Source organism: Olea europaea, chromosome 15 (assembly GCF_002742605.1).
Source record: "Olea europaea var. sylvestris chromosome 15, O_europaea_v1, whole genome shotgun sequence".
NCBI lineage: Eukaryota > Viridiplantae > Streptophyta > Magnoliopsida > Lamiales > Oleaceae > Olea > Olea europaea.
Window position 1 is genome coordinate 10,130,585 of NC_036251.1, and position 17,000 is coordinate 10,147,584.

At 36.0% G+C, this 17,000-nt stretch overlaps 1 protein-coding gene across 1 annotated transcript; it reads right to left on the reverse strand.

Annotated features, from left to right (window-relative positions):
- Window positions 1–13,425: 13,425 nt before the first annotated feature.
- Window positions 13,426–16,555, reverse strand: LOC111410097 (arginine decarboxylase-like). The gene has a single exon (XM_023040294.1). The coding sequence runs from the start codon at window positions 15,969–15,971 to the stop codon at window positions 13,782–13,784; it is 2,190 nt and encodes a 729-aa protein (XP_022896062.1). The 5' UTR covers window positions 15,972–16,555; the 3' UTR covers window positions 13,426–13,781.
- Between the last annotated feature and the right edge of the window lie 445 nt (window positions 16,556–17,000).

Genomic DNA, 17,000 nt, shown 5'->3' on the forward strand with positions numbered 1-17,000 from the left:
TACACAATAAAGCCAATTATTGTGCATTCAAGTCACGTAGGTCACATGCCATGAGTATCATGTTCTATATTCAAATCATGATACAAAACAATTACTGGCATACATTTTTGTTGTGCATTCAAGCCACAAACCATGTAAGCCACAGTCACATTTGACATATTAGTCAAATGTAGGCATCGTTGTTCATAATGCGTACGGTCACAGATGTATAAATAAATAATGTCAACAATCAGGCCACATGCAACAATCAATTGAGATGTCAACATTCAGGTCACACATTGAGATCTTGGTCACATATAGATAATGGCGAGGTCACAGAAAATTGATCAATTGACAAATGACGTACGTTCCTATGTACTTTGTTTGTGGTGCTATATAAGCAACAGTCACAGTTTGACATCTTGGGTCACATGCAACAATCAGTTGAATCATTAGCAATGTCATTAGAGGCCACACATTCATAGCTCCCTCGGTCACACATCGACATCTTGGTAACATATTCATTAGGCGAGGTCACAGACATAATTTTTGTTATGTAATTAAGCGACATTTCGGGAAAAATCTAGGTCACACTCAATATTGGTACCAAGAACCCTAATCCAACGATTAGGGCCGATTAAATGACGGAAAAATTACCTAAGACTTCAATGCTTCTAATCCATGAATTCTATCACCATGTTTGCCAATAAAAACATAATAACTAACACCTAAAATTATAATTACCTTTTTCGAGCGCATTTTCTTCGTGGTCAGAGATGCCGATTGCTTATTAGGTGGTTTTTTTTGGGGCTAACCACGGATTTCCTCTTGCTTCTACGTTTGGACGTATCTTCGACATTGATTACCAACTTCGCGGCCTTCGACTTCTCCATTTCAGATGTCCACAGAGATTTGGGTGAAAACGGCGGAGAGTATTATCCACTGCTTGATGTGGCCGGATGTGGCTTGTATTCTAAGTTGCCGAAAGTGAGATCAATGAGCGGTGTAGACGATTGAGAGAGTGGGAGATAGATGAAAAAGCGAAATTTCGGCACTTGAGAGGAACCGTGTAGAGGATTGAGAGATTGGGAGCAAGAGAGTGAGAGATATATGAAATGCTTTATTATGGAAGTTATTATAATTACAGTTCAAATTGCGATATTTAAGGGAACACAGCAGTTGCAATACATATCGTTGGAAAGCTAAATTATAATTTTATATTTAAATATATAATAATTAAATTAAAACCTGAGATTTGCATAAACAATTTCGGTGGCTGAATCTTGCACAGTGATCTCCAAATGTCGGGAATTCTATAATTTCCACCTTGTAAAAAGGCTAAATCTAGGGTCTTACCTCATGGACTTTACACACCTTTGCCAGTGCTTAGTGAACCTTGGGTCATGCATTTTGTGTTAGGTTTAACTAGGACTAAAAAAGGACGGGATTCAATTTTTATAGTGGTGAATATGTTTAGTAAAATGGCACATTTCATTCCATGTCACAAAATTGATGATGCCACTAACATTGCAAACTTGTTCTTTAAAGAAATTGTGAGCTTGTACGGAATACCTAAGAGTATTGTGTCAGATAGGGACGTCAAATTTCTTAGTCACTTTTGGAGGGTCTTGTGAAATAAATTAGGCACGAAATTACTATTTTCTACAACTTGTCACCTACAAATCGATAGTCAAACCGAAGTAGTGAATAGGACCATGACACAGCTATTGCGCATTGTGGTTAATAAAAACTTAAAAAGTTGGGAAGAATGTTTACCTTTCATAGAGTTTGCATATAATCGGGCTACACATTTCACTATGTCGTTTTCTCCATTTGAGATTGTTTATGGTTTTAATCCAATAACACCTATGGATTTAATACCTTTGTCTGTGAATGAACAAGGTAGCTTGGATGGGAAGAGGAAGGTCAAGTTGGTGAAGTCACTCCATGAAAAGGTACAGGAGCAAATTGAGAAGAAGAGCATGCAAATAAGGGTAGGAAGATCGTTACCTTTGAACTAGGAGATTGGATTTAGGTACACTTCAGGAAACAATGATTCCCAGAACAGAGAAAATCAAAGCTGCAACCATTGGGAGATGGACCATTTCAATTGCTTGAGAAGATCAATGACAATGCATACAAATTAGATCTTCCAGATGAGTATAACGTTTCAGCAACTTTTAATGTCTGATCTTTCTCTCTTTGATGCAGGTTTAGATTTGAGGACGAATCCTTTTGAAGAGGGAGGGGATGATGTGATCCAGGATATGCAAGCGTTGAAGTCGAGTCCAACGTCAAGCCCGGGGAAAGATCCATTGATAGTCGATAGTGGACCGGTGACGCGATCGAGGGCGAAGCCAGTGAAAGAGGCGTTGAGATTGCCCGTCAAGTGAATCGTTGATTAAACCATGTTCGGAATTCAAAATAGAGCAAGTTTCATGTTAGGATCGAAGGCTGAAGAAGCTTGGATCAATGTTTTAAAAGTGGACGAAAACGGAGCCGAAGTGAAGAACCATGTGATGGCATAGTTCTCCACCTCTTGCGGTCGCACAGATAGGGGCAGGGCGTCAATTGGCTGAACTTGGTTGTTCCATGCAGCCGCATGGAATTGAACCATGCAACCACATGGGTCTATTTCGGGGAGGATTTTTTCAAATTTCGCGAATTTTCCTTTTTTTGATAGAATTTATTTCTTTCCATAATTTTAGCATATTTTGGAGATTATGCACGTTTTTACCATATGTTAGGGTTTTAGTATAAATACTCATTATTAGTCATTGTATTGAAACTTTTGGCATTATTATTATTGAGAGGCTTTTATTGCTTTCTTACTGTGTTCTTCAATTGGACAATCTACGAACTTATCAAAATTTAAATCTTGTGGCGTTCAAATCAATCGGGTGAGATTCACATATTTTTGCGTGATCAAGAGGTCCACACATCATCGGCGATTCGGGTTGCTTGGTTCCAAATTTATTGAATTTAATCCAAAACCTTACTTTGGCTTTCTTGGATCGATTTTCAATCTTCTTTTTTTTTTTATATCTAGGTATCCCAGCTTACACCAGACTAAATCCTGGACCCCCAAGACCCTTGCCCCTAGAACCTTGGAGGGGGTAAATCGCGGGTTATGCCTCAACTGGATCACATGTTCCCCATATTGCCTGTACACTTCTGCGCACAAGAAACCCTCCTCCACAGTGATTGATCGTGGGTTTGGTAGCGTTTGCCTACATGGATTTACATCAATATCTCTATGCGAATCAATATTATTTAAACAAAATAACAGCTCCAAGAATTCCTATAGGACCGCAGCAATTAATATAGGTATCTCTACACGTTATATTACTTTACCAAATTTTAATATATGGTCTAAACAAGAATTCGCATATCTACGTAATTATTGTTCACGAAATCATTGAATAATTGGTCGAAAAATTCAAAGTATGGAAAACATAATTAAAATCCACACATAAAATATAAAAGAACAAAGAGCCTCAAATAAAAGAAATAAAGGTCCCAAAAAGATTACATTTTTTGCCTTAAAATTAAATTTAGCTACACATATTAATGAGAGAAAAATAAGAAATTATCAAGAAATTTATCACCGAATTTGATGTAAAGACGTAGAAGAAAAAGTAGAATTCTTGCACCAAGATCTCCTTCCTCTTCCAATCAATGCTTTAAATTTTCAATTGCTTGATGTTCTCCTCAATTACTTTAAATCTTTGCTTCAAATTCCATTTTCAAATTCGATCATTTGCTATGTCAAAAGTGGGTCTCAATATGAATCTAAAAACGATGCATACATTTCTTCGGTTAGAACTTGATGTGTGATCATAATTTTATTATATTTCATCCCTTTGATGTCTTTCTTTATTCAATTGACTCCGAGAACTCTTGATTCTTCATCGTGAGGTCCGACAAAACTTTTGAGTATTTACACTTTAGTCCCTGAACTTTGGATCTCTTACAACTTAGCCCATTTTATCCAATTTTGTCAACTTTTGCTTATGTCCTTCAATTTCTTGTACCGTCATCGAATTTTACCTATTCAACACGAAATGCAATAATTTAGACCATAATTTATACGAGAAGCAACTAAATATCATCATTTTAAAATTTTGAATAAGTGTATTTTATACACTTATCAACCCCCTATAATTATTGGTAGAGTTTTGTATTTTGATTTTCTAGCATCTACTAGTTTTATTTTACCAAGTTTCTTTAGCAAAACTGGTTTATTATTGATAAATATGTGCACCAAGTCCTCGTTGCCCATTATTTTTTAGGCAAAAATGCTGTTTAGAAGATAATTGTCGGGAGGACGATGCTAGACGTTGGCCTTGTCCGTCTAGACAATTTAAAATTATTTTGATGAGTTTAAGAGAATCATGGCCAAAGAATTTGAAATGACTAATATTGGCTAATAGCGTACTACCTTGGCATTAAATGAAAGCAACTAGAAGATGGAATTTTCATTTTTCAAGAAGCAATATTAAGAAAATTCTTGAAAAGTTCAAAATGGACGATTGCAAGCCGATTAGCACCACTGTTGATTGTGGAATAAAATTATCAAGATTTTTAATGGTGAGAAAGTTGATTCGACTCTTTACAAGAGTAATGTTGGAAGTTTAAAGTACTTGACATGTACAAGATCTAATATTTTGTTTGGGGCTGGTCTTGTTATTCGGTACATGGAGAATCTGACCATGACATATTTGAAAACTGCAAAGAGAAATCTACAGTATATCAAAGGTACCATTCGCTATGATTTATTTTATTCATATTCTAATGATTTCAAACTTGTTGGATATGGCGATAGTGATTAGGCCGGAGATATGAATGATAGAAAAAGTACAATTGGTTATCGTCTTTTATATTTCTGGGGTTAAAAAACCTAACAAGGTCTCTACCGAGACCTCAGTGTGAGTTGATATGGATACCCCTACAATTTTTATTCATAAAGAAATTAGTACAACAAGAGAAAGAAGCAAGAATATGTTATATTTTAAAATGTAGCACAAATGAGATTTTCCAAAACCATGGTTTATTATTGTTTGCTATGTAGTTCATTTATTTTGAGTTAATTGGTACTCAAACAAAGGTCACGCACACATTGTGCACATTTCTTGCACTCGGAATTCCAAATACTTTACACATAAATTTAATAGACTTTATTAGGTGAAATCGATGGATCAATTCGTAAGGTATACACTATGCACATTACTTTATAAATTCAAACGCAAACTAACATGGTTTATATTAATAATTTGAAATTTATTTAATTATTTAACTCTATTTTTACATTCTTGAATAATAAATTGAAAAGAAAAAGGAGAACAAATGACAAAAGAGAGGAATGAATAATAAAATCCTTTATTAAACATACACAATTTTGTGGTTTGGAATTTAATCAACAAAACTCAAAATGATTGAAGTCCCTTATATTTAGAGGTGTTTACATCATTCAATAAATAAACTACTTAATGTTCCCACAACGGCCTCTGCCTCACTTTCTTTAGTCAAACTGGTTTGTTATTAATAAAAATATGAAAAACGATGTGAAGAAGATAAGTATTGGGAACTTATTGTTGAGATGGACGTAAACATGCGGGAGGCAGTTCACATATAACCTAGTCAAAAAGAAAAAAGAAAATAAATAAAAGGTATTGATATCATGCAACAACAATAATTTTTATAAATATCAACGATTAAGGTATAAGTCGAACTCCTTTTCATCCACTTACTCTGTAAAATGGTAGTAAATTTCTTCCCTAGTGACTGGTAATCGGTGACAAACAAGATTATTTCATCCAGGCCAGAAATATAAATGTTTGGAAAAAGCTATGAGTGTAGGAAAATGTTGACAGAATTCATACCGATGCTGACGTGGCAGTGCATGATTGACCTTTTTTTTTATCTCTCTCCATCTTCAAATGATTCCACGCCATGTGTTATGTGTTAAAATTTTCTGTCAAAATTTCTCGTAATGATTTGGCATTTGTTTGGAACCCTATTGATCCAGGGAATAAATGAAAGTTGATTTAGTTTTCCGAATATAGCTAGAGCTTGTTTGAACGATGGAGTAAAAATGTATGAAACTTCGCTTTATTTTTAGGGAAGGGTTATGAATAATACTTTCAAGGTTTATGGATTTTGAGTCATATTCAACAATTTTTACAATTCTTGAAAACAATTTAGTGCCATGTATAATCCAGTTTAAGTGATCTTCCTAAAATGTATATACATATGGTGTCTTTCTATTAAGCCATTTGAATACTATAGCTATTAAGTTTTGGAATCTCCCTTTTAAGGATTAAGCCAATTGTTAGGTGAAACCAAGAAACTATCAGTAAGATATACAATAACTAGGTTAATCAATAGGATTCTTTTTTCTAGTAAAATCTACCTATTCAATTCTATTAACTGATATTCTGTTTTGGTTCAATCATCACTTGCAAACCAATTGTTCCACTGGCTTCTCAACAATTTCAGCCATTCAGACATTCCAACATGGGAGTGGCAAAAGATCTTCAGGCTACTTCCATTTCAGGAAAAGATTTCCCAGCATTTCTATATACTGTTTTCTGCAGAATAATTTGTTTTACGGTTCGACTAATATATACTGATATACTATCTCTACATACTAACAAAAATATGATATAATAAAAAGTGTAGCATACATACTTGAGATTTTCCTAAGCTATGGTTATATTATTATTGTTGGTTATATAGTTCAATCTTTTTTAAAAATTAATATTACATTCAATGCATGAGATTTTTGTACCTAGAAATTCACATTGTCAACACATCTTGAACATGGAATACAAATAATTGTCATCTTCTTAATTTTGTTAGGTGAAAGTGATCAACTGTTTGACATATGTAGATCGAACACTCTTCGTTCAGTGGTCACCTCTATTCTTGTGGTAATGGATCTGATCCAGGCGCTTATAATGGTCATGAGATCTTTGAGTCTCTGTTAAAGTTCTAATCGACTGAGTGGACTGTTGGACGAGTTTTTCATATGATTTTCTTTCATATTGCCGTGAACCTTATGTCAGGAATTATCCCCCAATTTCCCAAAAAAAGAGCGAGTAGCTCGTGTACTTCCAATAGCCACAGACAGGTTCGTGTAGAAAATCATTCAAGAAGGCTGATTTTACGTCTATTTGGTGTATCTTTCATTTATTTTGTGCTGCCATGGCGATAATCAATCTGATTGTTTCAAAACGAGCTACAAGTGCAAATACTTCATCATAATCCAAAACATGTTTTCGACTATAGCTTTCAGCTACTAATCTAATCTTGTGTCACTCAACTTCATCACTTTCTTCTTTTCTTTGAAAATCCATTTAACTCCAATGTGTATTTGACCATCAGGAAGTGAGGTTAATTCCCAAGTATCATTCTTTTTAGCAACTTTGATTTCTTCGTACATGGCTTTCATTTCTCGTCTTGAATGGCATCATCAAAACCTACAATTGCATGATTGACAAACACTACTAGAAAGGAGGCAATAGAAACGGAAATTTACAGACAGATGACTTTCGTTGCTATTATCGACGGAATTACAACAAATTAGCAACAAATTATTATTATTTTTACTATTAAAAATTTAAATACTAAATTAATGACATAATTACCAACAGAAAATTTTCATTGGTACAATTTTGTTACTAATTCGTCGGTAAAAATTTAAAAATAAAAAATAATAGATTAAATAATTTAGTGACAGAATTTCTCAACGAATGATTACGTTGGAAAAAAAATATTAAAAATCGTAAAATAAATTACCAGCAGAAAAATTTGTTGGTAAATGTTAAAAGTAAAATTTTTGAAGTATTAGATAGTTACCAACGAAAAAATTCGATCGAAAAATTCAAAAAAAATTCAATTACCACGTAAAATTTAACATGCCTCTAAAATTTTCATTTCCCTCCATCCAATTCTCCCTACATTGCAGCCCTTCCTCTCCATAGAAAATTTAAATTTTAAAAGATGTTTCACCAAAATACCACTTCTTTAAGTAGAAGGTCCATGTGGCTATCAGTGTGTTTCACCAAAATAATCCTTGCACTGAGTAAACTACAGGGGCAAATAATAAAGTGGTTTCAATCTCATAGTAATTCTACTGTTGCAATCCTCTCTGATTTCTTTCTTGGTTAGACTCATCATCTGGCCCAGAAAATTGAAATTCCTAGAATCGCTTTTTACTCTTCTGGAGAATTTCTTACTGCTTGTTTTGACAGTCTTTGGAGAAATCCTAAGACTATAAATTCAGGGAGTGAAATTAAATTTGAAGATTTACCGAATGCTCGGAGCTTTCCATGGGACCAGGTTTCTTCAGTATTCGGGCAGTATAAGGAAGTAGAATCAGATCCCAATTTGGAGTTGCTGAAAAACGGCATGGCTACAAATGGTTTGAGTTGGGGGTATATTTTCAACACTTTCCATGAATTGGAGAATGAGTACTTGTAATTTCTGAGTAAATTTTGGGTTTCAGTGAATTTACAGTATTGGGCCACTAAATTTACTTCATGGACCTAAACAGATGAATGTAAAATCTGATTCCACTAATCACGAGGTTTCCTCATGGCCTGATGGGTGTCTTGATGAGTCAGTTCTGGATGTTTGTTTTGGGAGTCGAAAGGCGCTCAAGAAAGCGCTAATGAAGGCTTTGGCAAATGGGCTCGAACGGAGTAGAGTCTGGTTGATATTGGATTTTAGGTTTTTTTATTTATTTCTTTATATAAGTTTAATATATGAAGTTTTCATGAAAATAATAATTAGAATAATAATCGTAATTTTTTTTAAGATTTTAATTCAAATTAGCAATGAAAATAACGATGAACATTCATTGGTAATCATCAACGAACTTAATCTGTAGATAATGAGTCGGAAAAATTTGTTGCTAATATTGTCGCTACTTAGAGATGGAAATAGTTGTTGGTAACACTGACGGGTTCTTCCATCGATAAATTATCGACGACCTAAGTAATTTGTTGCTAGATTAACGGCAAGGGTATTACAATCGGATTTTCAGACTGATTAATTCAGTTGGTAAAATTCCTTAGCGACAAAATTTAAGGCATCAGCAACAGAAATTTCAGTCTTTGAAGCCGCATTATTTTGTAGTAAAAAAGACAAGACTTGTTCTATCGATTATTGTTTCTTCTTTAACAATCTCTTCTCATGAGCTTTTAAGGTGTCCACGACTTCATCAATAGTCATTTCTTCCAAATCCTTCGACTCTTCAATTGCCACTACAATAAAATTGAACTTTTCATGTAAAGATCGAAGAATTTTTTCGATCACTTGAAGATCATCCATTTCTTCTTCATATCTTTTCATTTCAATGACAACCACCAAAACTCGTGAAGTATAATATAAAATTGACTTTGATTTCTTCATGGAAAGTCCTTCATATTCTCCTCTCATAGATTGGAGACGAACCTTTTTGACTGTGCTTGCATCTTTATAGGTGTTTTCAAGAATTTCCTATGCTGCCTTTCTAGTAGTAGCATTCGAAATCCTTTGAAAAATTGTATCATCAAGTGCTAGATGAATCACACTAAGAGATTTTTATCCTTCCTCTTAGTTACTCGTTGCAAATCTCTTTGGGCTTGAGACAATCCTTCTTCATTTTTAAGTTCAAAACCTCTCTCTACCAAATCCAATGTATCTTGACTTCTAAGATATGCCTTCATATGAATACACCACTTTAATTGTCATTTGAGAGACAATTGTTGTTTGCCATCTCTTCTTCTCACACTTCTAGAACCTCACTCCTATACCACTTTTGTTGAAAATTTGGAGATGGAAAAACTTTAAGAGAGGAGAGAATAAATTCAAGACAACAATCAACTTTTCATTTCTTGAATTGACTTGTATCAAAATGCTAGAGTCACAAGCATTTTATGGGCTTTGCAAAGCACATAACTAATCTAGTACATATATCCACCATTATTATATTCTTCCTCCTATTCCTAGGATCGTAAAAGAATATATCATATAATGAATATTCAACTAGTTCACGAATCTGTTATAGGTGTATTCATTAATTAGAATACATGTATCTTAACAATGCATGAATATTATAAATCTTATTACATGAACCAATTTAATTATAATCAAGTTTACATTTCTAACAAATTCATTTAACGAGAGGTTTCACATGTGAAGGGAAGTTATATTTTCAAAACTGGAAGGTACCTTCCAAGACAGTTCATTGTTTTTGAACAAAAAAACCTTCGAATTCCAAAGCTTCACAAGATCCTCAGATATCTGACTGGGCAACCTTTTCCACCTGAAGTCGAGATAAACCAGGGATTTCAAATATCCCAACAATTTTGGTGTGGATCCTGACATTTTATTGTTGCTAATGTGAAGCCAAGTTTGGAAGGATGAAGTATGGAGTTTTATATGTAAGGAACCACTAAGAAACCACGGATGGATCATAAGGATGCATGGGCTTGTGGTGAAGGAGCTAAGATCTCCACATACGCTCTTTTGTGAATTCGGGATAATTCATAAGGTTCACACTGCAAAGTTGTTACTACTAGCTAGAAAAGCATACTCAATTTGCTTTCCAAATCTGTCACTGGCTGTTGGAAGTACATGAAAGGAACCACTGAACATATTTCACAAAAATTATAAATAATGTGAAGCTGAGTTTTGGAAGGATCGATAGATATGAGGAATTATTTTATTTTTTTGAAATAGAAAATGCTTGAAATTGAGGTATAATAGCTAGAATTAAGGAACATACATTCAAGTGCAAGCATTCTACATACTATCTTTTAGAAATTGGAGATAAATACAGAAATATGTTTCACGCTGATGTCGAAGACGATCATATGAGACACTCGTCCACTCAGTCGATTAGAACTGAAATCAAGAAAATGCATGTTATGACATTAAATGAACACCTCAAGATCTTATGGCCATTATAAGTAAGCACCTGGACCAGTACCATTACCACAAGAATAGAGGTGACCATTGGATGAAGAATGTTCTGTGTACATATGTCAAACAGTTTGTTACTTTCACAGAGCCAACACTTAAATGGAATTTAGAAATTGGCATAATTGGCATTCCATGTACAGATGTGTGCAGAATGTGCATTTCCCAGGTACAAAAATTCTGAAAAATTAATGAACTACGTAACAAACAATAATATTTAACCATGACTTTGGAAAATCTCATGCTGTCTGCATATTATCCCATTTTATTCACATAGTATATCAGTATATGTTAGTCAAACCATAAAACAAATCATTCTGAACATCAAAATTTATGTCTGAGAAGAGAATTTGATTCCATTGGAGCGGACTCATATGAATTTTCTATGCCATGTAGTTTTTGTATTTTCCATTAATTTGCATGTATAAGATTAAGAATTTTTGTGTTTTTGCACCAGCTATTTGTAAAACAATGGAAGCGAGGACTATTTTCACTAAGTAAAAACCTAAAATAAAAATAAATAAAAACACAAGGTTTAAAATAAAACTGCAAAAGAAATATAGGTTGAAGGTAGCCGATTCTCTCTAATTTTATATATTAATTATGTAAATTAGCAAAAATATGATTAACTAAGTCAACAAAAAAAATATAAAATTTGCAAAGATTAGTCGGAGGCCATAAAATGGGGACTAAAAACGATGTCATGTCCTTTCTTCGATTGTAGCTAAAATAGCATTATTAATTTGGAATATAAGATTTCGAACGCATTATCTTTAAAAATAAGAGGTAAAAAGAGAGTGAGTAAGTGAGCATTTAGAATGGGGCAGGTAAGGAAAATGGTCTGGCCGGCTTCATTGTACAGTTCATTTTATTTTTTTCATTGGTTTGGTGTGACTTGATCATGGGCAAATTCCTTACTTGAGTTTCAATTATTTTGACACAATTATTCTATTTTTTGGCATTTGCTTCTTCTCTTGTTGTACTAATTTTTGTATCAATAAAATTTGTTGGGGTATCCAAAGGCAATCCCATTTGGGTCTAGGTAGTGTGTAAGTGCAATAAATGTTTATAGTGTGTGCGCTTTGTTATATTCTCTAAACTAATTTATTTTTACATATTCCATGGATAATGGTGAGTGTGTCGTGGGAGAATAATCGAGCTCCAAACAATTGAACTGAAGTTCAAAGCCCTTTACGGTTGGAGGAACAATTTACCCAAATTACATATTTACCTTGGTGAATTTTATTGTTAATGGAAATATCCAGTTGACCAAAACAGTGAAAATTAAAAGCCCCCGACGTTAATAATTAAATGTTGTTTTTTGTATATTTTCAAGCTTGTAAATGTTAATCCAAAGAAGATGCCAAAGCATATCCAATGTTTCCTTGACAGATGATTCAAGTTCAGGATATTGATTTTGTCCTTTGATATAATATTGTATTCATTCTTGCATAATACTGATTCATATGACACAGAATTAGGTGTCATTTCATTTTCCATGAGATCATGTATGGATCTCAGTAATTTCCAAATGGGAAGAAGAAATTGAAGTCAAAATCACTAAATGAAACCACACAATCCGTCAACTGGATTTCAGATTTCATTCGAAAATTTGCTCCCAGCATGAGGGCCATGTCCGGGTTTTGCATTTTTCTTTATACGGCCTTTGGACGGTCACCTTAAAAGGGCGAGCCCAGTTCGCTTTAAGTGCAAAATCCCCTTCAATCCAACAAATCGAACCAACCCAAACTAACTTGGGGCAATTTGAGTCAATTTATTCATCTTTTAAATCCCAACCAAACTGTCGATTCGATTATCACATTATTGTGTCCAAACCAAACCCAACTCCAGCCCTAGACATACTAGACAATACAATCAACAAAATTTTAACTTTCTTGTGTATTTCAACTGATAGCCACGACCGCAACGATAAACTAATCCGTCCACCATCCATCCTAAAGACTGAAATTTTCATTGTCGAAAAGCTAATCACATTCTCACTTCATAAAAAGAAAGAAGATACCATTAGTAGAATTTGCAGGATATTCTGCTATCCATATCTAAATCATGATCAGAATACATTTTTACAGCAGAGAAGCATCTGTATCTAAAATAAAGTGATGAGCATTTCAAAGGCATAGATGGACAAGCTATCTTGTATATTCCCAATAACACACTTCACAATACAAACGTCCAATGAATCATCCAATCATTTTTGTTCTTAAAACTATCCAATCTCCCAAACAAAAAATGCTTTTTCCACTACAAGAAATGAAATAAAAACAGAAAACTTTACACAGAATCCCAAGCACAAGAAAGTTAGACGAGAGATGCCAAAAAGTGCCAAACCATTCGGCTCGGTTTACACCTCTATGCTCTACAGATAGCAATCAATTTGCATGGTCCCATGAGCAATGGTTTCTATCATCCAACTGGGAACACTCGAATGCCATTCGAGCTCATTGAATCCGATGAAAAAAAATGAAAGATAATTAAATTTTATACTAATAAATAACACGATCACAAAAGTCTACATTGAACCAAAAGTCTGCAATAACAGCCTACAAGAAGGCATTGAAAGAAAGTAGATGAAGCAAAGGAGAAATTGTTATCGAATTTCCATCACATCATCACCTCCTCACACTCCACAAATTGAAAAATACATAGTCCTATCTTCTTACATCTTGATCATTAATTAACAAGTGAAAAGGACAGAGGACTAACATGGTTAAAAAGAGAAATATACGAACCAAGCACTGAACACAGACAACCTCGACTACAAACAAGAACAAACCGATGGAGATGCTTTGCTTTGTGACTTCAGATATAAGACCTCAAGCAACGCAATAAGACCATTGTTCATCCTCCACAGCTACAGAATCAACACTGGGAACAAAGTTATCATCATTGCAATAGTAGTAACCATTGCCCCCAGCAGCAGTCAGGCTGCAAGAGGATGCAGCCATCAGATAGGGCATGTTATCGAAATACCGGGCAAGGCCACTAGCCAGAGCAATGCTGCCACTAGAATCATCATCACCGTTGTTGGCAAACTCCTCTGCACGGTGCTTCAGGGTCTCGAACATGAGGTGGGGCTCAAACTGCATCATCCGGAGCACATCACCACAGGATGGGCCAGGGGTAGCGTGAGTCACGGCGAAGCCGTGTGGACCATCACACTGAGACACGCGCACCACACTTGGACCGCCAAACAGGTTATGAACTCCCCCAAGTGCCTCCTCATAAGCCCCACCCAAGAACATCCCCAAATAGTAGCTCCCACCATCACCACTAATACAACCATTGCCTTCCAATTCATGCAGAGGCAAGCTAGACTCACCTCCTACGAATTTGTCGATCTTCCCATCACTATCACACGTCAAGTCCGACAAAATTCCCCTCACTGCAGGACACTCATCTAGCCTGTGTATTGGAATAATAGGAAACAACTGGCCAATGCCCCAGAAATCAGGAATAGAGGTAAAAACTGATAAATTCATATGGTAAGTGCGGACAGGATCAGAACCCTCAATCACCTTGGAAACAAACTCACAAAGGCCATCAACTGCAGCCAGCTGTTCAATCCCCAAAGACCCTTCTTTAAATTGCTCCACACACCTATGTTTCAGCTGCTCTGCATAAAGCAAACAAGTATCATTCTCACCTCGAACTGCAGCAGCATATAAATTATGATAATCAGCAAGAGCATCACTAGGGAGCCTCTCAACTAAGTCCTGAAGTCCATCAAAAGACATAGGAGGAGACTGATACGAACTTGCAGATATAGCTTCGAACAGAAGAATTGAATGATGAGACACAATTGCACGGCCGCTTTCACTGCAAAGCACCGGATGTTTCACACCCTTGCGATCACATACTAACCGAACGGCCTGAACAACAGCTGAAGCATACTCTTCAAGACTATAACCAACAGAAATATCAGAATCCTGAGATTTTGAGCCATCGTAATCGATTCCAAGGCCTCCACCGATATCGATGACATTAACACAAGCACCGAGACGGACTAATTCACAGTAGATTTGAGCAGCCTCACCAACACCATCGGCGAGCAAAGCAGTAGATGGAATTTGAGATCCAATATGGAAATGCAGCAATTGTAAGCAATTCAGCATTTCAAATTGTTCGAGCTTCTTAACAACGCGAAGAATTTGAACAGTTGTCAAACCAAATTTCCCATTCTCCCCTGAAGTGGACCCGAAATGTCCAGAATGTTTAGTCCTCAGCTTGGCACGAACACCAATCACGGGACGAACACCAAGTTTCCGGCTGATATCAATCACAATATCCAGCTCTTCCTCTTGTTCGAGCACGATTACAGTGTTTAAATGCAGCTTTCTAGCAACCAATGCAAGCGAAACGTATTCTGCATCCTTAAATCCATTGCATACCAGAAAGGCCTCCGGGCTTCCCTTACAGAGGCAGCTCATGGCTAAGAGGAGCTCAGGTTTGGAGCCCGCTTCAAGCCCGAAGCGGAAGCCTGACCCAAAGTCCACAATGTCCTCAACAACGTACCTGTCTTGATTGCATTTCACGGGATAAACGCCCTGGTAATGGGCCTCATAGCCATGCGATTGGATTGCAAAATTGAAAGCTGACTGCAGAGATTCAAGCCGATTTTTTAACACATCTGGGAAGCGCACGATGAGAGGGAGCTGAAGCCCGAGCCCTCCAGAAGATTTCGGCTTGGAGGCTTTCTTCACGACCTTGAGGAGATCTATTTCCTGGTGAGCCAGCGTCTCCACACCATGAGGTCGGATTGAAATATTGCCCGAGGAGTTGACGGTGAAGTAAGGAGCTCCCCACCCGTCAACCCGGTAGAGGGCGGCGGACTGAGCTGGTGCCCAGGTGGCAGGCATGGCAACAAAGGTGGCGGTAGTGTTTGTAAACGTAGGTACGCCGGAGGAAGAAAACACCTCCGACGTCGGAAGAGTGCTTTCCCCGGCAAAGACGTAGCCAGGAGGGGGCTCTACTGAAGCGTCTCCGCAGCAAGCCAGGGCCGGCATCTCTTTTCCAATCAGAGAAAAGAATCAAAGAATGAAAATTTCACAAAAAAATTAGAATTATTTTCACGATTTTTAGGAATGATTTTGTAACAGCTGGGGGCTTTAAAACCCGCCGAGGCCGGAGCCCCGGCTACCCCCTCAAAAGAAGCAAAAGGAGATCTTCGTCACAATAAAATGAGAGCCACTCGCACTCTTACACGACCCAAAAATCCCCACGCCTACCGCTCAGAAGAAGATAATTTCAACACCACAAATTGAAAAAATGTACGAAAAGTGAATCAGTAACAAATCTAGATCCAGAAAACACACCCCACCATGCAGATCCAGAAGCAGAAACGAAGAATTTCGATTGAAAAATGGTAGAGAACGAGGAATTGAGATTTGACGGAAACCTAACGACGTTTAATCAGGAAAACCAGAAATGAAGAATTCTGATTGAAAACAGATGAAAATGGAGAGGGTTGAGGATTTGAAACTTGACGGAAACCTAACGGCAGTGCGACGACGAAGAACGAGGCTAGGGTTTGTGTATTTTTTGGCAAAAGAACTGAAATGAATGGCGAGTGAGTGAGAATTGCATGAATGGCGAACTGACTTTATATAGGAAAATTGGGCGGGGATTCTGGGCTGGCCATGGGCCCATTTCTGCCACCTAATTAATCTCCATTTGTTTAGCCAAATGGTAATTAAATTCATGGTTGAAAAATTGATAAAGATTGATATTTTTATAAAATTTGTGTTTAAAATTAATTGTTTATTTTAGCTTAAAATTGACTGAAAATATCTTGTTTTTCATTGTTTTAGCCCTCTTTTGGCCTCCTATTTTAGAAATTTTAATATTTTGAATAATATTTTTTTGAAAAATATGTTGTAAAAAAAGAAAAAAAATGTTCTATGTGTAACATCATTTTATTGAAGATTGTATGATTAAAAATAGTAGGGAGAAAAAAAATTGAAGCTTAATATAGGAAAGACAATTTTTATTTTCACTTTATTTTCGTTTGCTGTATTTGGTGGGTAAGAGATTCT